The sequence below is a fragment of the Ranitomeya imitator genome, chromosome 3 (genome assembly GCF_032444005.1).
Source record: "Ranitomeya imitator isolate aRanImi1 chromosome 3, aRanImi1.pri, whole genome shotgun sequence".
Lineage (NCBI taxonomy): Eukaryota > Metazoa > Chordata > Amphibia > Anura > Dendrobatidae > Ranitomeya > Ranitomeya imitator.
Window position 1 is genome coordinate 846,523,722 of NC_091284.1, and position 27,873 is coordinate 846,551,594.

The 27,873-nt window shown below is 47.9% G+C and overlaps 1 protein-coding gene across 1 annotated transcript in view; it reads right to left on the bottom strand.

The window, feature by feature from the left end:
* LOC138671453 (aldehyde dehydrogenase family 3 member B1-like) overlaps positions 1–27,873 on the bottom strand; it is a 231,869-nt gene that overhangs the window by 31,659 nt on the left and 172,337 nt on the right. The window contains exons 6-8 of the mRNA XM_069759634.1: positions 14,400–14,481; positions 13,847–14,233; positions 4,660–4,826 (exon numbers count right to left, since the gene is read on the bottom strand). Coding sequence (XP_069615735.1) covers positions 4,660–4,826; positions 13,847–14,233; positions 14,400–14,481 — 636 coding nt within the window. The remainder of the gene's footprint in view (positions 1–4,659; positions 4,827–13,846; positions 14,234–14,399; positions 14,482–27,873) is intronic.

Genomic DNA, 27,873 nt, shown 5'->3' on the forward strand with positions numbered 1-27,873 from the left:
TAGTAACATAGTAACATAGTTAGTAAGGCCGAAAAAAGACATTTGTCCATCCAGTTCAGCCTGGGGGCTCTGGTGAGGGTTCGGTGACCCCTCCTCAAGGGGGGGTACTGTTGTGAATTCTGTGGTCAAGCTCCCTCCTGTGGTCATGAGTGGTACTTCGGCTGGTTCTGTCTATGAGCTTCCTCTGGTGGATGTGAGTGGGGCTGCGGCTTCTGAGTTTCCTTCCTCAGGTGACGAGGTTAAGTCGTTAAGTGCTGCTCTATTTAACTCCACCTAGTTCTTTGTTCCTGGCCTCCAGTCAATGTTCCAGTATTGGTCTTGCTTTCTCCTGGATCTTTCTTGTGGCCTGTCTGCCCTGCATAAGCTAAGTTTTGCTTGTGTTACTTTTGTTTGCTATATTTTCTGTCCAGCTTGCTATATTGGTTTTTCTTGCTTGCTGGAAGCTCTGAGACGCAGAGGGAGCACCTCCGTACCGTTAGTCGGTGCAGAGGGTCTTTTTGCCCCCTCTGCGTGGTTGTTTGTAGGTTTTTGTGCTGACCGCAAAGCTATCTTTCCTATCCTCGGTCTATTCAGTAAGTCGGGCCTCACTTTGCTAAAGTCTATTTCATCTCTATGTTTGTATTTTCATCTTTACTCACAGTCATTATATGTGGGGGGCTGCCTTTTCCTTTGGGGAATTTCTCTGAGGCAAGGTAGGCTTATTTTTCTATCTTCAGGGCTAGCTAGTTTCTCAGGCTGTGCCTGAGGCGCCTAGGTCTGGTCAGGAGCGCTCCACGGCTACCTCTGGTGTGGTATGATAGGATTAGGGATTGCGGTCAGCAGAGCTCCCACGTCTCAGAGCTCGTCCTATGTTAGTAACTATCAGGTCACTTTGTGTGCTCTTAACCACTAGGTCCATTGTGGTTCTGAATCACCTGTTCATAACACACACCCGTAACCCTAATCCCAACAGTAACCCTAACCACATCTCTAACCCAGTCACACCCCTATCCCTAATCCCAACCGTAAATGTAATCTAAACCCTAACCGTAACTTTAGCCCCAACCCTAACTGTAGCCTTAACCCTAGCCCCAACCCTAGCCCTAACCCTAGCCCTAACCTTTGCCCTAACTTTAGCCCCAACCCTAACTGTAGCCTTAACCCTAGCCCCAACTCTAACCCTAGCCCTAACCCTAACTTTAGCCCCAACCCTAACTGTAGCCTTAACCCTAGCCCCAACTCTAACCCTAGCCCTAACCCTAGCCCTAATCCTAACTTTAGCCCCAACCCTAACTGTAGCCTTAACCCTAGCCCCAACCCTAACCCTAGCCCTAGCCCTAATGGGAAAATGGAAATAAATACATTTTTTAAATTTTTTAAACTAAGGGGGTGATGAAGGGGGGTTTGATTTACTTTTATAGCGGGTTTTTTAGCGGATTTTTATGATTGGCAGCCGTCACACACTGAAAGACGCTATTTATTGCAAAAAATATTTTTTGCATTACCACATTTTGGGAGCTATAATTTTTCCATATTTGAGTCCACAGAGTCATGTGAGGTCTTGCTTTTTGCGGGACGAGTTGATGTTTTTATTGGTAACATTTTCAGTCACGTGACATTTTTTGATCGCTTTTTATTCCGATTTTTGTGAGGCAGAATGACCGAAAACCAGCTATTCATGAACTTCTTTTAGGGGAGGCGTTTATACCGTTCTGCGTTTGGTAAAATTGATACAGCAGTTTTATTCTTCGGGTCAGTACGATTACAGCGACACCTCATTTATATCTTTTTTAATGTTTTGGCGCTTTTATACAATAAAAACTATTTTACAGAAAAAATAATTATTTTTGCATCGCTTTATTCTGAGGACTATAACTTTTTTATTTTTTGCTGATGATGCTGTATGGCGGCTCGTTTTTTTGCGGGACAAGATGACGTTTTCAGCGGTACCATGGTTATTTATATCCGTCTTTTTGATCGCGTGTTATTCCACTTTTTGTTTGGCGGTATGAGAATAAAGCGTTGTTTTTTTGCCTCGTTTTTTTTTTTTTTCTTACCATGTTTACTGAAGGGGTTAACTAGTGGGACAGTTTTATAGGTTGGGTCGTTACGGACGCGGCGATACTAAATATGTGTACTTTTATTGTTTGTTTTTTTTATTTAGATAAAGAAATGTATTTATGGGAATATTTTTTTTTTCCTTAATTTAGGAATTTTTTTTTTTTTTTTTTTTTTTTTTTACACATGTGGAAATTTTTTTTAACTTTTTTACTTTGTCCCAGGGGGGGGACATCACAGATCGGTGATCTGACAGTTTGCACAGCACTGCAGGCTTACCAGCGCTGGCTCTGAGCAGGCTCTGAGAAGCCACCTCCCTCCCTGCAGGACCCGGATCCGCGGCCATCTTGGATCCGGGCCTGCTGCAGGGAGGGAGGTAAGGAGACCCTCGCAGCAACGCATCACATCGCGTTGCTGCGGGGGTCTCAGGGAAGCCCGCAGGGAGCCCCCTCCCTACGCGACGCTTCCCTATACCGCCGGCACACCGCGATCATGTTTGATCGCGGTGTGCTGGGGGTTAATGTGCCGGGGGCGGTCCGTGACCACTCCTGGCACATAGCGCCGGATCTCAGCTGCGATAGGCAGCTGACACCCGGCCGCGATCAGCAGCGCTCCCCCCGTGAGCGCGGCCGATCGCTATGACATACTATCCCGTTGAGGGTCAGATAGGCCCAGGGCACCTCGATGGGATAGTACGTCTAAGGTCACAGAGGGGTTAAGATGGAGATTCTTACCCATATCGTTCGTGCTGAAGTCTGTATCCTCTATGCTTAAAGTTTGTGAATAAAGAAAACTCTTTTTTACGGATTCGGTGAAGCTGGACAGTCTCTTTTTTTTAGAATGAACAAAAAACAGCAATTCATGAATTTCTTTGGGGGGGGGGAGGGGTTATACCATTCCGTGTTTGATAAAATTGATTAAGCAGTTATATTCTTCGGGTCAGTACGATCAGTGCCCCAACACGTCCAGTTATCCACTACTTTTAGATCCTTCAAAAGAAACCTGAAAACCCACCCTATTCTTCAAGGAAGCTTACAGCCTGTAATGACCACACGGCCACCTCAACACCATTGGAGCTACTGCAACCCTCGACCTCCTGTCTCCTTCCCCATAACCCTGTAGAATGTAAGCCCCCCAGGGCCGGGTCCTCGCCCCTCTGTATCAGTCCGTCATTGTTAGTTTGCTTACTGTAAGTGATATCTGTAACCCTGTATGTAACCCCTTCTCATGTACAGCACCATGGAATCAATCGTGCTAGAGAAATAAATAATAGTAGTAATAATAATTATGCGCGATGCTTCCCTATGGCGCCGGAATGCTGCGATCTTGTTTGATTGCAGTGTTCCGGGGGCTAAAGTGCCGGGAGCAGCCCGTGACCGCTCCTGGCACATAGTGCCGAATGTCAGCTGTGATAGTCAGCTTACACCAGGCCGCGATCGGCTGCGTTCCCCTCGTGAGCGCGGCTGATCGCATTGGACGTACTATTCCGTCCATGAGAATTAGGGCCCGGGTCACATGGATGGAATAGTACGTCCAATGGTAGAACGGGATTAAACTTCTCAGCCACCAACTTCGTGAAAATTTCCACCTATGGGCACAGTGACAAGGGGGGAAACCAGCTACATTTAGAAGCTTACCCCTTATAACGCAATAGTGCACTGTCACTTTACATGCTATTATAGTTCTTTTAAAGGGTTTTTTTCTCAGATCTTTGTGATTACGATTTCCCCCCATGTCTTGATGTTCATGGCGTGACACTCTTTGGGTGCACCTGTAACCTCATTTGAATTTCTCTGTTTTTTGACAATTGTTCTATGATACATTTGATTTTTTTTTTGTAAATTTTAAAACTATTTTGCTATTAAAAACTTTTTTTTATGATCTAATTGGTGGTTGTTTAGCTCCATATTTTTGTATTCTGTTAGTGGGGAGCTCCACTGGGTATTAGCCATATTTCATCCTGATTTATTCTTTTAAGATGTTATTGTACTATGGTATCTGTATCTAAGAGTTTGTTTCTCACTAGATGAAGCTAAAAGCTGGAATATTGTGATCCATTGGTATCGGAATGTCCTCTGTTGGGTCGAGGAATGGAGTGAAGGGTGTAAACCCTAACACCAGGGAGGTAGAGACAGTGTCTAAGGCTTGGCCTTGCAGAAGCTTTGCTCTGAGCACCGCCATAGGGTACGTCTGCTGCAACCACGTGCCTCTCTACTACAGATATGCATCCACTAAGCCTATTCCAACGTCTTCAGGAAAGATAAGCCTGGCTTCCTTCACAGGCATATTAGGAATGAAACATCTCAGGATACAGCACACAGCAATATCCATCATGAGCAACAGCTCAGGAAGGTGTCGACCCCACACAATCGGGAATCCAACCAATATTGGTGGTTTGAGGGAACGGGTCTAAGCCACAACCATCTTAAAGTTGTTTTTCCCCATGGTGTCTCAATATAATCACTGCTTGCAGCCCATTACTCTTCTTACTGGGCCCCACAATGACGTGACCGGGGTGAGGTATATGGACCAGCATGACCAGCCAGAATGGGAATCAAGCTAGATGCAGACAACACCATCCCAAGTCCAGGATATGGACACACACAGACACAATGGACTCACCTGAGTGCTGGATGAGAAGATGTACGCAGCCAATGGCTTCTCTCTATCATTTATAAAGTTAATTGCTTCATCAAATCCAGAAACTATAAATACAGGAAGAATTGGGCCAAAGATCTCTTCTTGCATCACTGGATCTGATTCCTTGACATCTACAAGGATGGTGGGGGCTGCAGAACAGAAGAGCGCAGAGTCAATGACCACTATGCAGAGGAAAAGAATACATTGTAGGTCAATTGTTCATGAAAGAGTCCAACCAAATCATCTGAGCAATCCATGCCCATCCAGAAATCACTATGCCTCTGTGATCACAGGAACTGAGGGTAACCCAACAATCGATGTTTGCGGAAATGATGATTACCCATTGAATCAGTCCCTGAAGCTTGCGGACCTGTAAACATTGATTGACAAGCGTTGGAGATTAATTGAATACTCAAATAATGAGAATTGATCTGATCTCACCTTCCTGACCTGCGCATGATAGCCTGGAGGACAGCTAAGGGTACAAAGAGGGACCTCTCGATCCTTCTGCAAGGAGATTCTAGAGAACAGCAGCCAAGGAACTATGGCTCAAACATACAGATTTGACACTCATGCATGCCAGCTGGAGGGATACAGATCTGCTCCATTGGCCAGCACTGAACCCATGTAGACGTTCGGAGAAGCCACATTGGGACAATCTGGTCACCAGGCTAAGTACCTAAATGGACTGTCAGCTTCCTAAGCTTGCCGTTACCTCCTCTCTGTGGGTGTCAACCAAAAGCGGGGTGCCACTGGTGGGGGTTGTTGGTCCTAGAAGTTCCAAAGTCGCAGCTGCTCTAATCACGGTGAGCAAGTGGAAGGGTGAAATTATGTAATTTGCACCATCTTGGGGTATTTGCTGGAACTGTTCTTTATGTTCTTGTCTGATTTGTGGGTCAATAAGGTATAATCACACTGTTTGACCCTCATCCTGTGTTGTCTGAGTAGCATTCTGTCCACAGGAAAAGAGTGCGGGCGTTCAGTGGGATGAGCTTTGGTCCGTGTAGCCTTTATAAAGACAGCCGGGCTAGCGGACGAGAGCACCCACTAACCCTTGTGTTTCCACACAAGGTTGGTAAAAGAAATGGTCACCCACTTCCACGTTCCTAAAATTTACCCAAAAAATGAGGAGCAGCATGTTTCTCTCCTGTCACAGCTCTGGTACTGGGCGTTGTTTAGTTTCCCTATGGCTCCCTTTGTGCTAGTTCAGGAGTCCATGACGTATTACTGTGGTAGCCCATCAAAAAGCTTTGGGGTATGATGTCACAGGTGTTATGGCTGACTGAGACAGCCATGTGCTGTCAGAGTATTGAGGTATCCTTCCTCTCAGCAGCCATGTGCTGTCCGAGTATTGAGGTATCCTTCCTCTCATCAGCCATGTGCTGTTGGAGTATTGAGGTATCCTATCTCTCAGCAGCCATGTGCTGTCCGAGTATTGAGGTATCCTTCCTCTCAGCAGCCATGTGCTGTCGGAGTATTGAGGTATCCTATCTCTCAGCAGCCATGTGCTGTCAGAGTATTGAGGTATCCTTCCTCTCAGCAGCCATGTGCTGTCAGAGTATTGAGGTATCCTATCTCTCAGCAGCCATGTGCTGTCGGAGTATTGAGGTATCCTATCTCTCAGCAGCCATGTGCTGTCAGAGTATTGAGGTATCCTTCCTCTCAGCAGCCATGTGCTGTCAGAGTATTGAGGTATCCTATCTCAGCAACCATGTGCTGCCCGAGTATTGAGGTATCCTATCTCAGCAGCCATGTGCTGTCCGAGTACTGAGGTATCCTTCCTCTCAGCAGCCATGTGCTGTCAGAGTATTGAGGTATCCTATCTCAGCAACCATGTGCTGCCCGAGTATTGAGGTATCCTATCTCAGCAACCATGTGCTGCCCGAGTATTGAGGTATCCTATCTCAGCAGCCATGTGCTGTCCGAGTACTGAGGTATCCTTCCTCTCAGCAGCCATGTGCTGTCAGAGTATTGAGGTATCCTTCCTCTCAGCAGCCATGTGCTGTCAGAGTATTGAGGTATCCTTCCTCTCAGCAGCCATGTGCTGTTGGAGTATTGAGGTATCCTATCTCTCAGCAGCCATGTGCTGTCCGAGTATTGAGGTATCCTTCCTCTCAGCAGCCATGTGCTGTCGGAGTATTGAGGTATCCTATCTCTCAGCAGCCATGTGCTGTCAGAGTATTGAGGTATCCTTCCTCTCAGCAGCCATGTGCTGTTGGAGTATTGAGGTATCCTATCTCTCAGCAGCCATGTGCTGTCAGAGTATTGAGGTATCCTTCCTCTCAGCAGCCATGTGCTGTCAGAGTATTGAGGTATCCTATCTCTCAGCAGCCATGTGCTGTCGGAGTATTGAGGTATCCTATCTCTCAGCAGCCATGTGCTGTCCAAGTATTGAGGTATCCTTCCTCTCAGCAGCCATGTGCTCTCCGAGTATTGAGGTATCCTATCTCTCAGCAGCCATGTGCTGTCGGAGTATTGAGGTATCCTATCTCTCAGCAGCCATGTGCTGTCGGAGTATTGAGGTATCCTATCTCTCAGCAGCCATGTGCTGTCGGAGTATTGAGGTATCCTTCCTCTCAGCAGCCATGTGCTGTAGGAGTATTGAGGTATCCTTCCTCTCAGCAGCCATGTGCTGTCGGAGTATTGAGGTATCCTATCTCTCAGCAGCCATGTGCTGTCCGAGTATTGAGGTATCCTTCCTCTCAGCAGCCATGTGCTGTCAGAGTATTGAGGTATCCTATCTCTCAGCAGCCATGTGCTGTCGGAGTATTGAGGTATCCTTCCTCTCAGCAGCCATGTGCTGTCGGAGTATTGAGGTATCCTATCTCTCAGCAGCCATGTGCTCTCGGAGTATTGAGATAACATTGCTCTCAGCAGCCATGTGCTGTCGGAGTATTGAGGTATCCTATCTCTCAGCAGCCATGTGCTGTCGGAGTATTGAGATAACATTGCTCTCAGCAGCCATGTGCTCTCGGAGTATTGAGGTATCCTATCTCTCAGCAGCCATGTGCCTTCTGAATATTGAGGTATCCTATCTCTCAGTAGCCATTTACTGTTTCATCTGTAACTTAGCTCAAGCTCCAACCCAATTGTCTCCTACCGCCAACTGCAACAGCTCCAACAGCTGACCCCTGGAAGGTCGTCTGCACCCAACTCTGCAAGTCAATGGTTCTTGGCAATGATCACACTTCAGTCACTGTAATCAAGGTAAGGCCGGGGTCACACTAGAGAGAAATACGGACGAGTGAGAGGCGCAAAAACAACGCCTTGGTTTCTCTATGGGGCCGCTCCCATCAGCCGTAGATTTCTCGGCCATTGAGTGGTGTGTTAAGGTACTTTGTACCTATTTATTGGGTTAGTATATTTCTCGGCTGTATTTTACGGGCTGAGAAAATGGCAGCATGCTGCGTTTGTCATCGTATTCCGAGAAAAATCCGCCAATGAAAGTCTATGGGGGCGAGAAAAATACGGATTACACATGGACCAGCAGTGTGAGTTGTGAGAAATACGCAGCGGTGTTAGAGAGAAAAGCCGGAAATTCAGTGCGGTGTACAGTAAAATCACACTGACAGGTTAGAATAGAACAGATAGAATAAATGTCTACACATAGAATAGGTAGATATATATATATATATAACACACACACACACACACACACACACACATCAGCACCTCCTAAGTGTGAATATGTGCAAGCTGCCAGACCATCTATAATTGTCTAAGGGTCACTTCCGTCTGTCTGTCACGGATATTCATTGGTCGCGGCCTCTGTCTGTCATGGAAATCCAAGTCGCTGCTTGGTTGTGGCAAAACGCCCATGACCATTGCCACGACCAATCAGCGACGGGCACAGTCCGCCGGCAAAATGGCCGCTCTTTCCTCCCCGCAGTCAGTGCCGCTCCATACTCCCCTCCAGTCACCGCTCACACAGGGCTAATGGCAGCGTTAACAGACTGCGTTATGCCGCGGGTAACACACTCCATTAACGCAGCTATTAACCCTGTGTGACCAACTTTTTACTATTGTTGCTGCCTATGCAGCATCAATAGTAAAAAGATCTAATGTTCCAAATAATAATAATGAAAAAAAAACGTTATTCTCACCCTCCGACGTCGTGCCCTGTGCTCGGCAGTGCAAGCGGCAGGATACAGTGCCAAGAATGCTAAGTGAGAAGGACCTGCCATGACGTCACGGGCATGTGACCGCGACATCATCACAGGTCCTGCGCTCATACCAACCTTGAGACCGGAAGCTGCCGCGTGCACCACACACAGGGCCAGGACTTCAAGGGGCCTTCGGAGGGTGAGTATATGTTTCTTTTTTATTTTAAGTCTTTTTTAACCCGTTACATACGTGGCTGGGCAATATACTACGTGACTGGGCAATATACTACGTGGACTGGGCAATATACTACGTGACTGGGCAATATACTACGTGGACATGCATATTCTAGGATACCTGATGCGTTACAATCGGGCCACCATCTTGTATTATATAGAAAAAGGAGAGCACAGCAGCACTATGTGTAAGTTTAGGCCATGTGAAAACACAGAAAAACATTAACATAATCTAGATTTTGCTACTCAAAACATTTTTTCTCAAAAATATTTTTTTTAAACTTACGGAAATGGGTTCTTAGCGCATAAATTGGCCAATTCATGTGTGCCCATCAACCACGGCAAGGTGACCTCCCTCTGATGGGTCCCTGCTCTCCTGTACATGCCTTTTCTTGGACTATCAACCTACAATTTTGGACACTCATGTCTGCTTCTGAATTTAGCCTACAATTTATGGACAAGTAGCGCTAAAAAAATGTTTTAATGCTTTTCTGTGTCTTCACATGACTTATACATTTATACATAGGGCTGCTGTGCTCTCCTGTTTCTATATAATGCAGTCCGAAACGTTGCTGAGATAATAAAAGTAGCTCCTGCTTTTTCCACTACTAATGGTGTGCTGCCTCCGTTTTTATATATTATACAGATATATATATATATATATATATATATATGTATATGTTTTCATGAATATTTGAGCCCATGGATCCATTATACGTCCATTTTGCAAGCCAGCGAGAAAATCTCGCCGTACGGACGCCATACGGATACTTTTTGGAGAAAAAAAAAATTTCATCCTTGCATTGAATACGGATCACTGTTCATGAACATTTCTGCGTATCTCGGCCGTAAAAAACGGACCAGATTTTTATACGTTAGGTATGACTCCGGCCTAACACATCACAGCGAGCTTAGTAACATAGTAACATAGTTAGTAAGGCCGAAAAAAGACATCTGTCCATCCAGTTCAGCCTATATTCCATCATAATAAATCCCCAGATCTACGTCCTTCTACAGAACCTAATAATTGTATGATACAATATTGTTCTGCTCCAGGAAGACATCCAGGCCTCTCTTGAACCCCTCGACTGAGTTCGCCATCACCACCTCCTCAGGCAAGCAATTCCAGATTCTCACTGCCCTAACAGTAAAGAATCCTCTTCTATGTTGGTGGAAAAACCTTCTCTCCTCCAGACGCAAAGAATGCCCCCTTGTGCCCGTCACCTTCCTTGGTATAAACAGATCCTCAGCGAGATATTTGTATTGTCCCCTTATATACTTATACATGGTTATTAGATCGCCCCTCAGTCGTCTTTTTTCTAGACTAAATAATCCTAATTTCGCTAATCTATCTGGGTATTGTAGTTCTCCCATCCCCTTTATTAATTTTGTTGCCCTCCTTTGTACTCTCTCTAGTTCCATTATATCCTTCCTGAGCACCGGTGCCCAAAACTGGACACAGTACTCCATGTGCGGTCTAACTAGGGATTTGTACAGAGGCAGTATAATGCTCTCATCATGTGTATCCAGACCTCTTTTAATGCACCCCATGATCCTGTTTGCCTTGGCAGCTGCTGCCTGGCACTGGCTGCTCCAGGTAAGTTTATCATTAACTAGGATCCCCAAGTCCTTCTCCCTGTCAGATTTACCCAGTGGTTTCCCGTTCAGTGTGTAATGGTGATATTGATTCCTTCTTCCCATGTGTATAACCTTACATTTATCATGTAAGGTTTATCATGTAAGAGCTTGTTTCCAGTTTGTCTATACATTTTGCTAATTATGTGTGAACCTCACCTCTGCAAGTAAGAATTTGTTGTCAATACTTTCCTGCTGTCCTACTGTTAACAATGTTCTTGCCACAAGTTCCTTTTTGCACGTGTCTCTGCTGTAAACCATAAGGCTATGTGCACACGCTGTGGATTTTGCTGCGGATCCGCAGCGGTTTCCCATGAGTTTACAGTTCCATGTTAACCTATGGGAAACGAAGTCCGCAGTGCACATGCTGCGGAAAAAAACGCACGGAAACGCAGCGGTTTATATTCCGCAGCATGTTAATTCTTTGTGTGGATTCCACTGCGGTTTTACACCTGCTCCAATAGAAAACTGCAGATGTAAAGCTGCAGCGGAATCCGCAGTAGAAACCGCGATAAATCTGCAGGAAAAACCGCAGCGGTGTTGCACTGCGGTTTTTCCAAATTTGCTGCGGAAAAATCCGCAGTCCTCCAGAATACGTGTGCACATACCCTCACTCTGCCAGCAAGTTAACAGATTGTCTATTACTCCTGTGTGTAACCACACCTCTGCAAGTACACTATGTTCCAAATTATTATGCAAATGACATTTTTCTCGGATTTTCCTAAATGATCGGTGCAAATGACAGTCAGTCTAATAAAAGTCATCACCCGTTAGATTATACATCGAATTTATTGAAGAAACCTCCCAATGATAACAGTATAATCTCCAAAATGAATAAAACCCCACAATGCACTGCTCCACATTATTAGGCCCAGTAGAATTTCTAAACATTTGATATAAAGAACTGAAAAGTCTCATATGTTACTATGTTACTATGTATATTTGTGGAATTTGCAGCATTAGGAGTCACATTCACTGAACAGAAGCTATTTAACCCCAAAACCTCCTAACAGGCCAAGTTACATGTAACATAGGAGCCTTCTTTGATTTCACCTTCACAATTCTTGCCTCCATTGATCTTGTGAGTTTTCGGAGAGTTTCTGCTTGTATTTCTTCCCTCCCAGAGCTGCTGTTTTGATGTGAACGGCCTCCCACCCTCATAGATCTTGTGCTGGATGATCCTCCAAAGGTTCTCTATAGGGTTGAGGTCAGGGGAAGATGGCGGCCGCACCATGAGTTTATCTCCTTTATGCCCATAGCAGCCAATCACTCACTATTCTTTGCAGCATGAGATGGGGCATTGTCAGCATGAAGATGATTTTGCTCCTGGTTTCTGCTTTTAGACCATGGAAGAAAGTTGTCAGTCAGAAACTCTAGATACTTTGCAGAGGTCATTTTCACACCTTCAGGAACCTTAAAGGGCCCTACCAGCTGTTTCCCCATGATTCCAGCCCAAAACATGCTTTCTCCACCTCCTTGTTGAGGACATGGTGGCCATCCACCAACCATCCACTACTCCATCCATCTGGACCATACAGGTTTTTCTCGACACTCATCAGTAAACAAGACTGTTTGAAAATTAGTCTTCATGTATGTCTGGGCCCACTGCAACCATTTCTGCTTGTGAACACTGTTTAGGGGTGGCCGAATAGTAGGTTTATGCACCACAGCAAGCCTTTGAAGGATCCTACACCTTGAGGTTCGAGGGACTCCAGAGGCACCAGCAGCTTCAGATAGCTGTTTGCTGCTTTGTGATGGTATTTTGGCTGTTGCTCTCTTAATCCAATGAATTTGTCTGGCAGAAACCTTCCTCATTATGCCTTTATCTGCATGAACTCTGTCTGTGCTCTGCTTCAGTCACACATCTTTTCATAGTATGATGATCACTCTTCAGTTTTCGTGAAGTATCTAATGTTTTCATCCCTTGTCCAAGGCATTGCACTATTTAACGCTTTTCAGAAGCAGAGAGATCCTTTTTATTTCCCATATTGCTTGAAACCTTTGGCCTGCTTAATAATGTGGAACATCATTTTTAAGTAGTTTTCCTTTCATTAGAATCACCTGGAAAACTAATTATCACACGTGTTTAAGATTTCAGTGATTCATTGAGTCCTGAGACACAATAACATCCACGAGTTTATTGGAAAAACAAAACAATTAAATCTTTATAACATTTAAATCCAATTTGCATAATAATTTGGAACACAGTGTATGAATCCATTTCCCATAAATTACTGCCATGATGCAGCTAATTTTTCTGGATGGTCAATACATCTCTTCCATGTGTATCCTCACATCAGGCTAGACCTGCTCTATTAGTCTGCCATACTGCATGCTCTGCTCGGGTGGATCTCTCTGCACCTTATGCCGCCCGTCACCTGTAGCCCATGCTGCTCAGCTCAATCTATGGCTTGGAGAATCCACTGCCCTAGGTGAGCCCCTCAGCACAGTAAATAATATAATAACGTTATTTCTATGGTGCCAACATATTCAGTAGCACTTTACATTACAGAGGAGACTTCTATAGAAGACATAACTCCGATAGGGGGGAGTCAGGGCTCACAAGCTTACACCCTAACCTAATGCAACCATCCATCCAAATTCTGCCCCTTCCAGCTTCCACCCATGGCCATGTCCACACTGGAGTTGCAGTATCCTCACCCGATTCTTCCCCCTCACAGTTTTGACTTCATCATGAAGATGCAGCTATGCCTTCTTTCACATAGGGCGAGGAGAAGTGGCCAGTTGGCACCTACCCGAGACCCAGCGCTCAGGGCACATGGCCCAGTAACAATACTAGGTGCGTAACTACCTACAGTCCATCTGCAGATGGATTTTAGCGTGCAGGTATCACACACAGGGGTCTTGCTGGGGGAGGGAAAGGGCATATGCCCTGTGTGGTGAGTGTCAAGGGACATCAAATAGTCACTTTCTATTGACCAGGGTTTTCAGTTACAGGGCTACGGGGAGCCAATAAAATGTTGCCTTGAATGAAAGAAAGCTGGAGATTGGCCATAGTGAAACGTATAGGTCAGGCATTGCTCCCTGGGAAAAACAAATGCAAATCTGGTGCCGCCTAATGGAGGTAGCCAGCCTATTATAGGTGGCACTAGAGAGCCACGGTCTTCCTTTTGGAGAAAGGCCAATATGGCTCCAATCTGATCGGCTCTGATCACACAGATCGTTCAGCTTCTCACCAATGTATTTTTCAGATTCATCCATTTGTCCTCCTGTCACGATCTTCCCACAAGTGAGTAGGGCTGACACTCGCTTAAAATGCCCGTCACTGATAATCCGACCCAGGTCTGGGGAATGTTTAGGGTCTTCTCCATAAAATTCATGAATGCTGGTCTGCAGGGCGCTCAGCAACTTCTCCTTGATGTTGTCAGAGCACAGAATATAATCTGGAGCCAGGCAGGTCTGACCAGCATTAAAAAACCGAGACCATGCAATGCGCCGTGCCGCGGTCTTCAGGTCACATTCATCATGGACATAACACGGGTTCTTCCCACCAAGCTCCAAGGTCACCGGCGTCAGATGTTTGGCTGCAGCTGTCATTATGATCCTTCCAACATGAGGGTTCCCTGCAGAAGAAGGAAGAAGAAGAAGTGATGTGGACAACCTAAATGTCCCTGGAAATTAGGACCCAAGATGTGGAGGCAGGAGGACAGAGGCCCCAAGAAGAGGCAAGAAGGTCGCACTAAGAAGGGAGATGGGTTTTCTTACATTTGCCAAGTGTTAAGGGTTTACCTGTGAAGAAAATATAATCAAATTTGTTCTCCAGAAGACGAGTTGTGTCTTCAACTCCGGCACAGACCACCGCAAAACAATCCTGCCACACAAAGAGAGAGAGGACGTGAGACATCTGCACCGCACAAAACATCCCGATCATCTGAGAGGATACACTCATGGTACCATGCTGTCAGTACATGTGTCTGTATGTGGCCATGCTGTCAGTACATGTGTCAGTACGTGGCCATGCTGTCAGTACATGTGTCTGTACGTGGCCATGCTGTCAGTACATGTGTCTGTACATGGCCATGCTGTCAGTACGTGGCCATGTTGTCAGTACATGTGTCTGTACGTGGCCATGTTGTCAGTACATGTGTCAGTACGTGGCCATGCTGTCAGTACATGTGTCTGTATGTGGCTATGCTGTCAGTACATGTGTCAGTACGTGGCCATGCTGTCAGTACATGTGTCTGTACGTGGCCATGCTGTCAGTACGTGGCCATGTTGTCAGTACATGTGTCTGTACATGGCCATGCTGTCAGTACGTGGCCATGTTGTCAGTATATGTGTCGGTACGTGGCCATGCTGTCAGTACATGTGTCTGACATGGAACTAGAGAGAGTACAAAGGAGGGCAACAAAATTAATAAAGGGGATGGGAGAACTACAATACCCAGATAGATTAGCGAAATTAGGATTATTTAGTCTAGAAAAAAGACGACTGAGGGGCGATCTAATAACCATGTATAAGTATATAAGGGGACAATACAAATATCTCACTGAGGATCTGTTTATACCAAGGAAGGTGACGGGCACAAGGGGGCATTCTTTGCGTCTGGAGGAGAGAAGGTTTTTCCACCAACATAGAAGAGGATTCTTTACTGTTAGGGCAGTGAGAATCTGGAATTGCTTGCCTGAGGAGGTGGTGATGGCGAACTCAGTCGAGGGGTTCAAGAGAGGCCTGGATGTCTTCCTGGAGCAGAACAATATTGTATCATACAATTATTAGGTTCTGTAGAAGGACGTAGATCTGGGGATTTATTATGATGGAATATAGGCTGAACTGGATGGACAAATGGCTTTTTTCGGTCTTACTAACTATGTTACTATGTTACTATGTACGTGGCCATGCTGTCAGTACATGTGTCTGTACGTGGACATGTTGTCAGTACATGTGTCTGTACGTGGCCATGCTGAATGTACGTGGCCATGCTGTCAGTAACATAGTAACATAGTAACATAGTTAGTAAGGCCGAAAAAAGACATTTGTCCATCCAGTTCAGCCTATATTCCATCATAATAAATCCCCAGATCTACGTCCTTCTACAGAACCTAATAATTGTATGATACAATATTGTTCTGCTCCAGGAAGACATCCAGGCCTCTCTTGAACCCCTCGACTGAGTTCGCCATCACCACCTCCTCAGGCAAGCAATTCCAGATTCTCACTGCCCTAACAGTAAAGAATCCTCTTCTATGTTGGTGGAAAAACCTTCTCTCCTCCAGACGCAAAGAATGCCCCCTTGTACCCGTCACCTTCCTTGGTATAAACAGATCCTCAGCGAGATATTTGTATTGTCCCCTTATATACTTATACATGGTTATTAGATCGCCCCTCAGTACATGTGTCTGTACATGGCCATGCTGTCAGTACGTGTCTGTACATGGCCATGCTGTCAGTACGTGGCCATGCTGTCAGTATATGTGTCTGTACACGGCCATGCTGTCAGTACATGTGTCTGTACATGGCCATGCTGTCAGTACGTGGCCATGCTGTCAATACGTGTGTCTGTACGTGGCCATCCTGTCAGTCCGTGTGTCTGTACGTGGCCATGCTGTCAGTACATGTGTCTGTACGTGGCCATGCTGTCAGTACGTGTGTCTGTATGTGGCCATCCTGTCAGTTCGTGTCTGTACATGACCATGGGGATTTATTATGATGGAATATAGGCTGAACTGGATGGACAAATGTCTTTTTTCGGCCTTACTAACTATGTTACTATGTTACTATGTACATGGCCATGCTGTCAGTACGTGGCCATGCTGTCAGTACATGTGTCAGTACATGGCCATGCTGTCAGTACATGTGTCTGTACGTGGCCATGCTGTCAGTACGTGGCCATGCTGTCAGAACATGTGTCTGTACGTGGCCATGCTGTCAGTATGTGGCCATGCTGTCAGTACATATGTCTGTACATGGCCATGCTGTCAGTACGTGGCCATGCTGTCAGTATGTGTGTCTGTACATGGCCATGCTGTCAGTACGTGGCCATGCTGTCAGTACATGTGTCTGTACATGGCCATGCTGTCAGTACGTGGCCATGCTGTCAGTATGTGTGTCTGTACATGGCCATGCTGTCAGTACATGTGTCTGTACATGGCCATGCTGTCAGTACGTGGCCATGCTGTCAGTACATGTGTCTGTACATGGCCATGCTGTCAGTACGTGGCCATGCTGTCAGCACATGTGTCTGTACATGGCCATGCTGTCAGTACATGTGTCTGTACATGACCATGCTGTCAGTACGTGGCCATGTTGTCAGTACATATGTCTGTACATGGCCATGCTGTCAGTACATGTGTCTGTACGTGGACATGCCGTCAGTACATGTGTCTGTACGTGGACATGCTGTCAGTACATGTGTCTGTACGTGGACATGTTGTCAGTATATGTGTCTGTACGTGGCCATGCTGTCAGTACGTGTGTCTATACGTGGCCATGCTGTCAGTACATGTGTCTGTACGTGGCCATGTTGTCAGTATATGTGTCTGTATGTGGCCATGCTGTCAGTACGTGTGTCTATACGTGGCCATGCTGTCAGTACATGTGTCTGTACGTGGCCATGTTGTCAGTATATGTGTCTGTATGTGGCCATGCTGTTAGTACGTGTGTCTGTACGTGGCCATGCTGTCAGTACATATGTCTGTACGTGGCCATGTTGTCAGTATATGTGTCTGTATGTGGCCATGCTGTTAGTACGTGTGTCTGTACATGGCCATGCTGTCAGTTTGTGTGTCTGTACGTGGCCACCCTGTCAGTTCGTGTGTCTGTACGTGGCCATGCTGTCAGTATGTGTCTCTGTACGTGGCCATGCTGTCAGTACGGGTGTCTATACGAGGCCATGCTGTCAGTACGTGTGTCTATACGAGGCCATGCTGTCAGTACGTGTGTCTATACGAGGCCATGCTGTCAGTACGTGTCTCTGTACGAGGCCATGCTGTCAGTACATGTGTCTGTACGAGGCTATGCTGTCAGTACATGTGTCTGTACGTGGCCATGCTGTCAGTACATGTGTCTGTACGAGGCCATGCTGTCAGTACGTGTGTCTGTACGAGGCCATGCTGTCAGTACGTGTGTCTATACGAGGCTATGCTGTCAGTACATGTGTCTGTACGAGGCCATGCTGTCAGTACGTGTGTCTGTACGTGGCCATGCTGTCAGTATGTGTCTCTGTACGAGGCCATGCTGTCAGTACGTGTGTCTGTACGAGGCCATGCTGTGTGTCTGTACGTGGCCATGCTGTGTCTGTACGTGGCCATGCTGTCAGTACGTGTGTCTGTACGAGGCCATGCTGTCAGTAAGTGTGTCTGTATGTGGCCGTGCTGTCATGGTTCACACCGGGACTGCCAACACTGTCACGAATCCCAGCGGTATGTCAGGGATCCCGGGGAGGATATCTTTATCGTCCCCAATACTCACACCAATTTGTCACGAACCAGGGTTGTTTGGTTGCCCCTGGTTCCCTCTGAAGGGGATTTATCTATATCCCACTTCCGGTTTGGAACTTGCAGCTTTCTGGCGCCCCCCTTACCATCAGGTCAGATTAGGTACAGCACCTAGGGTAATTAGTCGCCAGAAAGGCTGCCTGCTATGCACTGGCTATTGGGCACACTGCAGCGAGGGTGATATAACTACTCCCACACAGGCAGGAACAATAATTATCAACCACGCCGGTCGCTGCAGAGATGCCCGATTGCACAGGACAAGGTATGCTGCCACCAGCTCCGATTGCACCAAAGGTTAACGGGTCCGGAGCCAACCCAAATCAGTAGTGTAATTCACTTCAGAGGACGCACAGTCGTATAGAGCAGAGAAGACAAGCTAGCAATTAAATATTTTCCTCCATTAAAAATTAGGCAGTGTTTATAAAGTATAAAACGATATTAGAAAGGAGACGATTCGTATATACATTACAGATTACAAAATAAAATAAGGATTAAAATAGAAGATTACACTCACATTTTGCTCAAGTCATTGCAGGCTAAGCATGCTGGTTGAGGATCCAGACATCACAATGCATGACAAAGGGTCTTCACGCATTAAGGTCCCAGGCAAGAATGAAGGCTGGGCTAAGTGTATAGTCACTTATACTTCTGAGCTTGTGACATCACTAAAGGGCTGATTAATGATATGCACTGATCTGAGAGATATTTACATTTCTAGAGTCTGAGGACAAAGAAATTCCTGAGACAGAAGGAGGGACAATGAGTGGCTTTGCAGGATTGGCCACCTGCAGTTTAAAGCCACACCCTGCCCACCATTAGTATCAGGTTGCCCAGTCTCTGCCATAGGCTTTGTTTGGAGTAGGAGTGAAGCAGGGGGAGAAGAACAAGGGGGGGGTCGCAGCTGCATTGTTAGTGTGTGTGTACGTGGCCATGCTGTCAGTACATGTGTCTGTACGTGGCCATCCTGTCAGTCCGTGTGTCTGTACGAGGCCATGCTGTCAGTACATGTGTCTGTACGTGGCCATGCTGTCAGTACGTGTGTCAGTACGTGGCCATGCTGTCAGTACGTGTGTCTGTACGTGGCCACCCTGTCAGTACGTGTGTCTGTACGTGGCCATGCTGTCAGTACGTGTGTCAGTACGTGGCCATGCTGTCTGTACGTGGCCACCCTGTCAGTACGTGTGTCTGTACGTGGCCATGCTGTCAGTACATGTGTCTGTACGTGGCCATGCTGTCAGTACATGTGTCTGTACGTGGCCATGCTGTCAGTACGTGTGTCAGTACGTGGCCATGCTGTCAGTACGTGTGTCTGTACGTGGCCATCCTGTCAGTCCGTGTGTCTGTACAAGGCCATGCTGTCAGTACATGTGTCTGTACGTGGCCATGCTGTCAGTACGTGTGTCTATACGAGGCTATGCTGTCAGTACATGTGTCTGTACGAGGCTATGCTGTCAGTACATGTGTCTGTACGAGGCCATGCTGTCAGTACGTGTGTCTATACGAGGCTATGCTGTCAGTACATGTGTCTGTACGAGGCTATGCTGTCAGTACATGTGTCTGTACGAGGCCATGCTGTCAGTACGTGTGTCTATACGAGGCTATGCTGTCAGTACATGTGTCTGTACGAGGCTATGCTGTCAGTACATGTGTCTGTACGTGGCCATGCTGTCAGTACATGTGTCTGTACGAGGCCATGCTGTCAGTACGTGTGTCTGTACGAGGCCATGCTGTCAGTACGTGTGTCTATACGAGGCTATGCTGTCAGTACATGTGTCTGTACGAGGCCATGCTGTCAGTACGTGTGTCTGTACGAGGCCATGCTGTCAGTAAGTGTGTCTGTACGTGGCCATGCTGTCAGTATGTGTCTCTGTACGAGGCCATGCTGTCAGTACGTGTGTCTGTACGAGGCCATGCTGTCAGTACGTGTGTCTGTACGTGGCCATGCTGTCAGTACGTGTGTCTGTACGAGGCCATGCTGTCAGTAAGTGTGTCTGTATGTGGCCGTGCTGTCATGGTTCACACCGGGACTGCCAACACTGTCACGAATCCCAGCGGTATGTCAGGGATCCCGGGGAGGATATCTTTATCGTCCCCAATACTCACACCAATTTGTCACGAACCAGGGTTGTTTGGTTGCCCCTGGTTCCCTCTGAAGGGGATTTATCTATATCCCACTTCCGGTTTGGAACTTGCAGCTCTCTGGCGCCCCCCTTACCATCAGGTCAGATTAGGTACAGCACCTAGGGTAATTAGTCGCCAGAAAGGCTGCCTGCTATGCACTGGCTATTGGGCACACTGCAGCGAAGGTGATATAACTACTCCCACACAGGCAGGAACAATAATTATCAACCCCGCCGGTCGCTGCAGAGATGCCCGATTGCACAGGACAAGGTATGCTGCCACCAGCTCCGATTGCACCAAAGGTTAACGGGTCCGGAGCCAACCCAAATCAGTAGTGTAATTCACTTCAGAGGACGCACAGTCGTATAGAGCAGAGAAGACAAGCTAGCAATTAAATATTTTCCTCCATTAAAAATTAGGCAGTGTTTATAAAGTATAAAACGATATTAGAAAGGAGACGATTCGTATATACATTACAGATTACAAAATAAAATAAGGATTAAAATAGAAGATTACACTCACATTTTGCTCAAGTCATTGCAGGCTAAGCATGCTGGTTGAGGATCCAGACATCACAATGCATGACAAAGGGTCTTCACGCATTAAGGTCCCAGGCAAGAATGAAGGCTGGGCTAAGTGTATAGTCACTTATACTTCTGAGCTTGTGACATCACTAAAGGGCTGATTAATGATATGCACTGATCTGAGAGATATTTACATTTCTAGAGTCTGAGGACAAAGAAATTCCTGAGACAGAAGGAGGGACAATGAGTGGCTTTGCAGGATTGGCCACCTGCAGTTTAAAGCCACACCCTGCCCACCATTAGTATCAGGTTGCCCAGTCTCTGCCATAGGCTTTGTTTGGAGTAGGAGTGAAGCAGGGGGAGAAGAACAAGGGGGGGGTCGCAGCTGCATTGTTAGTGTGTGTGTACGTGGCCATGCTGTCAGTACATGTGTCTGTACGTGGCCATCCTGTCAGTCCGTGTGTCTGTACGAGGCCATGCTGTCAGTACATGTGTCTGTACGTGGCCATGCTGTCAGTACGTGTGTCAGTACGTGGCCATGCTGTCAGTACGTGTGTCTGTACGTGGCCACCCTGTCAGTACGTGTGTCTGTACGTGGCCATGCTGTCAGTACGTGTGTCAGTACGTGGCCATGCTGTCTGTACGTGGCCACCCTGTCAGTACGTGTGTCTGTACGTGGCCATGCTGTCAGTACATGTGTCTGTACGTGGCCATGCTGTCAGTACATGTGTCTGTACGTGGCCATGCTGTCAGTACGTGTGTCAGTACGTGGCCATGCTGTCAGTACGTGTGTCTGTACGTGGCCATCCTGTCAGTCCGTGTGTCTGTACAAGGCCATGCTGTCAGTACATGTGTCTGTACGTGGCCATGCTGTCAGTACGTGTGTCAGTACGTGGCCATCCTGTCAGTACGTGTGTCAGTACGTGGCCATCCTGTCAGTCCGTGTGTCTGTACAAGGCCATGCTGTCAGTACATGTGTCTGTACGTGGCCATGCTGTCAGTACGTGTGTCAGTACGTGGCCATCCTGTCAGTACGTGTGTCAGTACGTGGCCATGCTGTCAGTACATGTGTCTGTACGTGGCCATGCTGTCAGTACGTGTGTCAGTACGTGGCCATGCTGTCAGTACGTGTGTCTGTATGTGGCCATCCTGTCAGTTCGTGTGTCTGTACGTGGCCATGCTGTCAGTTCGTGTCTGTACGTGGCCATGCTGTCAGTACGTAATAATAGCCTTTATATAGCGCCAACATATTCAGCAGCGCTTTACAATTCAACATTTCACATACAACAGTCATAGCTAAGTTAACGATAATACAATAATTAAGAGATTACTATCTACAATGAGGGGGGGTGACAAAGTACAGGGGCTTACTACAATAATGATCTGGCCATCTTGAGGAAACGGGGGTTGATAAATGCTGAGTGATCTGGTCACCAGCCAATATTTATAGTGAAGTAGAGAATGGACTACGCAAAAGGACTTCCATTAGGGAACGTGATCGGCCGCCAAAACAGATGTGTTTTTGGGAAGTGTCTAAGAAATATGTAAGTTAGGGTTAGTCATGATTTCTTGGGGTAGAGCATTCAAGAGGATTGATGCAGCTCGGGAGACGTCTTGGAGTCGGGGGTGGTGGGTGCGGATTAGTGGGGATGTTAGTCGAATGTCACTTGTGGAGCGTAATGAGCGGGTAGGCTGATAAACATAAAGGAGGGAAAAAATGAAGGGGCTGCACTGTGGAGAGGACGGGTAGGGTGATAAACAGAAATTATGGAGGAGATGTAGAGCGGTCACACCGTGGATAGGATGGAAAGGGTGATAGACAGAAATGAGGGAGGAGATGTAGGAGGCCGCACTGTGTAGAGGACAGGTAGATGATAGACAGAGATGAGGGAGGAGATGTAGGGGGCCGCACTGTGGAGAGAACAGGTAGGAGATAGATAGAAATGAGGGAGGAGATGTAGGGGGCCGCACGGTGGAGAGAACAGGTAGGTGATAGATAGAAATGAGGGAGGAGATGTAGGGGGCCGCACTGTGGAGAGAACAGGTAGGTAATAGACAGAAATGAGGGAGGAGATGTAGGGGCTGCACTGTGGAGAGAACAGGTAGATGATAGACAGAAATGAGGGAGGAGATGTAGGGGGCCGCACTGTGGAGAGAACAGGTAGGAGATAGACAGAAATGAGGGAGGAGATGTGGGGGGCTGCACTGTGGAGAGAACAGGTAGGTGATAGACAGAAATGAGGGAGGAGATGTAGGGGGCTGCACTGTGGAGAGAACAGGTAGGTGATAGACAGAAATGAGGGAGGAGATGTAGGGGGCCGCACTGTGGAGAGAACAGGTAGGTGATAGACAGAAATGAGGGAGGAGATGTGGGGGGCTGCACTGTGGAGAGAACAGGTAGGTGATAGACAGAAATGAGGGAGGAGATGTAGGGGGCCGCACGGTGGAGAGAACAGGTAGGTGATAGACAGAAATGAGGGAGGAGATGTAGGGGGCTGCACTGTGGAGAGAACAGGTAGGTGATAGACAGAAATGAGGGAGGAGATGAAGGGGGCCGCACTGTGGAGAGAACAGGTAGGTGATAGATAGAAATGATTGAGGAGATGTAGGAGGCCGCACTGTGGAGAGAACACATAGGGTGATAGACAAAAATGATTGAGGAGATGTAGGGGGCCGCACTGTGGAGAGAACAGGTAGGTGATAGACAAAAATGATTGAGGAGATGTAGGGGGCCGCACTGTGGAGAGAACACATAGGGTGATAGACAGAAATGATTGAGGAGATGTAGGGGGCCGCACTGTGGAGAGAACAGGTAGGTGATAGACAGAAATGAGGGAGGAGATGTAGGGGGCTGCACTGTGGAGAGAACAGGTAGGTGATAGACAGAAATGAGGGAGGAGATGTAGGGGGCCGCACTGTGGAGAGAACAGGTAGGTGATAGACAGAAATGAGGGAGGAGATGTAGGGGGCCGCACTGTGTAGAGGACAGGTAGGAGATAGACAGAAATGAGGGAGGAGATGTAGGGGGCCGCACTGTGTAGAGGACAGGTAGGAGATAGACAGAAATGAGGGAGGAGATGTAGGGGGCCGCACTGTGGATAGGACACATAGGGTGATAGACAGAAATGAGGGAGGAGATGTAGGGGGCTGCACTGTGGAGAGAACACATAGGGTGATAGACAGAAATGATTGAGGAGATGTAGGGGGCCGCACTGTGGAGAGAACAGGTAGGTGATAGACAGAAATGAGGGAGGAGATGTAGGGGGCCGCACTGTGGAGAGAACAGGTAGGTGATAGACAGAAATGAGGGAGGAGATGTAGGGGGCCGCACTGTGTAGAGGACAGGTAGGAGATAGATAGAAATGAGGGAGGAGATGTAGGGGGCCGCACTGTGGATAGGACACATAGGGTGATAGACAGAAATGAGGGAGGAGATGTAGGGGGCCGCACTGTGGAGAGAACAGGTAGGTGATAGACAGAAATGAGGGAGGAGATGTAGGGGGCCGCACTGTGGAGAGAACAGGTAGGTGATAGACAGAAATGAGGGAGGAGATGTAGGGGGCCGCACTGTGGAGAGAACAGGTAGGTGATAGACATAAATGAGGGAGGAGATGTAGGGGACTGCACTGTGGAGAGAAGAGGTAGGTGATAGACAGAAATAAGGGAGGAGATGTAGGGGGCTGCACTGTGGAGAGAACAGGTAGGTGATAGATAGAAATGATTGAGGAGATGTAGGGGGCCGCACTGTGTGGAGGACAGGTAGGTGATAGACAGAAATGAGGGAGGAGATGTAGGGGCCGCACTGTGGAGAGAACAGGTAGGTGATAGACAGAAATGAGGGAGGAGATGTAGGGGGCTGCACTGTGGAGAGAACAGGTAGGTGATAGACAGAAATGAGGGAGGAGATGTAGGGGGCTGCACTGTGGAGAGAACAGGTAGGTGATAGATAGAAATGATTGAGGAGATGTAGGGGGCCGCACTGTGGAGAGGACGGGTAGGTGATAGACAGAAATGAGGGAGGAGATGTAGGGGGCCGCACTGTGGAGAGAACAGGTAGGTGATAGACAGAAATGAGGGAGGAGATGTAGGGGGCTGCACTGTGGAGAGAACAGGTAGGTGATAGATAGAAATGATTGAGGAGATGTAGGGGGCCGCACTGTGGAGAGGACAGGTAGGTGATAGACAGAAATGAGGAGGAGATGTAGGGGGCCGCACTGTGGAGAGAACAGGTAGGTGATAGACAGAAATGAGGGAGGAGATGTAGGGGGCCGCACTGTGGAGAGAACAGGTAGGTGATAGACAGAAATGAGGGAGGAGATGTAGGGGGCCGCACTGTGGAGAGAACAGGTAGGTGATAGACAGAAATGAGGGAGGAGATGTAGGGGGCTGCACTGTGGAGAGAACAGGTAGGTGATAGATAGAAATGATTGAGGAGATGTAGGGGGCCGCACTGTGGAGAGGACAGGTAGGTGATAGACAGAAATGAGGAGGAGATGTAGGGGGCCGCACTGTGGAGAGAACAGGTAGGTGATAGACAGAAATGAGGGAGGAGATGTAGGGGGCTGCACTGTGGAGAGAACAGGTAGGTGATAGATAGAAATGATTGAGGAGATGTAGGGGGCCGCACTGTGTGGAGGACAGGTAGGTGATAGACAGAAATGAGGGAGGAGATGTAGGGGCCGCACTGTGGAGAGAACAGGTAGGTGATAGACAGAAATGAGGGAGGAGATGTAGGGGGCCGCACTGTGTGGAGGACAGGTAGGTGATAGACAGAAATGAGGGAGGAGATGTAGGGGGCCGCACTGTGGAGAGAACACATAGGGTGATAGACAGAAATGAGGGAGGAGATGTAGGGGGCCGCACTGTGGAGAGGACAGGTAGGTGATAGATAGAAATGATTGAGGAGATGTAGGGGGCCGCACTGTGTGGAGGACAGGTAGGTGATAGACAGAAATGAGGGAGGAGATGTAGGGGGCCGCACTGTGGAGAGAACAGGTAGGTGATTGACAGAAATGAGGGAGGAGATGTAGGGGGCCGCACTGTGGAGAGAACAGGTAGGTGATAGACAGAAATGAGAGAGGAGACGTATGGGGCCGCACTGTGGAGAGAACAGGTAGGTGATTGACAGAAATAAGGGAGGAGATGTAGGGGGCCGCACTGTGGAGAGAACAGGTAGGTGATAGACAGAAATGAGAGAGGAGACGTATGGGGCCGCACTGTGGAGAGAACAGGTAGGTGATTGACAGAAATGAGGGAGGAGATGTAGGGGGCCGCACTGTGGAGAGAACAGGTAGGTGATAGACAGAAATGAGAGAGGAGACGTATGGGGCCGCACTGTGGAGAGAACAGGTAGGTGATAGACAGAAATGAGGAGGAGATGTAGGGGCCGCACTGTGGAGAGAACAGGTAGGCGATAGACAGAAATGAGGGAGGAGATGTAGGGGGCCGCACTGTGGAGAGGACGGGTAGGGTGATAGATAGAAATGAGGGAGGAGTTGTAGGGGGCCGCACGGTGGAGAGAAGAGGTAGGTGATAGACAGAAATGAGGGAGGAGATGTAGGGGGCCGCACGGTGGAGAGAACAGGTAGGTGATAGACAGAAATGAGGAGGAGATGTAGGGGGCTGCACTGTGGAGAGAACAGGTAGGTGATAGACAGAAATGAGGAGGAGATGTAGGGGGCTGCACTGTGGAGAGAACAGGTAGGTGATAGACAGAAATGAGGGAGGAGATGTAGGGGCCGTACTGTGGAGAGAACAGGTAGGTGATAGACAGAAATGAGGGAGGAGATGTAGAGGGCTGCACTGTGGAGAGAACAGGTAGGTGATAGACAGAAATGAGGAGGAGATGTAGGGGGCCGCACTGTGGAGAGAACAGGTAGGTGATAGACAGAAATGAGGGAGGAGATGTGGGGGCCGCACGGTGGAGAGAAGAGGTAGGTGATAGACAGAAATGAGGGAGGAGATGTAGGGGGGCCGCACTGTGGAGAGAACAGGTAGGTGATAGACAGAAATGAGGAGGAGATGTAGGGGGCCGCATTGTGGAGAGAACAGGTAGGTGATAGACAGAAATGAGGGAGGAGATGTAGGGGGCCGCATTGTGGAGAGAACAGGTAGGTGATAGACAGAAATGAGGGAGGAGATGTAGGGGGCCGCACTGTGGAGAGAACAGGTAGGTGATAGACAGAAATGAGGGAGGAGATGTGGGGGCCGCACGGTGGAGAGAAGAGGTAGGTGATAGACAGAAATGAGGGAGGAGATGTAGGGGGCCGCACTGTGTGGAGGACAGGTAGGTGATAGACAGAAATGAGGGAGGAGATGTAGGGGGCCGCACTGTGGAGAAAACAGGTAGGTGATAGACAGAAATGAGGGAGGAGATGTAGGGGCCGCACTGTGGAGAGGACAGGTAGGTGATAGACAGAAATGAGGGAGGAGATGTAGGGGGCCGCACAGTGGAGAGAACACATAGGGTGATTGACAGAAATGAGGGAGGAGATGTAGGGGGCCGCACTGTGGAGAGAACACATAGGGTGATTGACAGAAATGAGGGAGGAGATGTAGGGGGCCGCACTGTGGAGAGAACAGGTAGGTGATAGACAGAAATAAGGGAGGAGATGTAGGGGGCCGCACTGTGTAGAGGACAGGTAGGAGATAGATAGAAATGAGGGAGGAGATGTAGGGGGCCGCACTGTGGATAGGACACATAGGGTGATAGACAGAAATGAGGGAGGAGATGTAGGGGGCCGCACTGTGGAGAGAACAGGTAGGTGATAGACAGAAATGAGGGAGGAGATGTAGGGGGCCGCACTGTGGAGAGAACAGGTAGGTGATAGATAGAAATGATTGAGGAGATGTAGGGGGCCGCACTGTGGAGAGGACGGGTAGGTGATAGACAGAAATGAGGGAGGAGATGTAGGGGGGCTGCACTGTGTAGAGGACAGGTAGGTGATAGACAGAAATAAGGGAGGAGATGTAGGGGGCTGCACTGTGGAGAGAACAGGTAGGTGATAGATAGAAATGATTGAGGAGATGTAGGGGGCCGCACTGTGTGGAGGACAGGTAGGTGATAGACAGAAATGAGGGAGGAGATGTAGGGGCCGCACTGTGGAGAGAACAGGTAGGTGA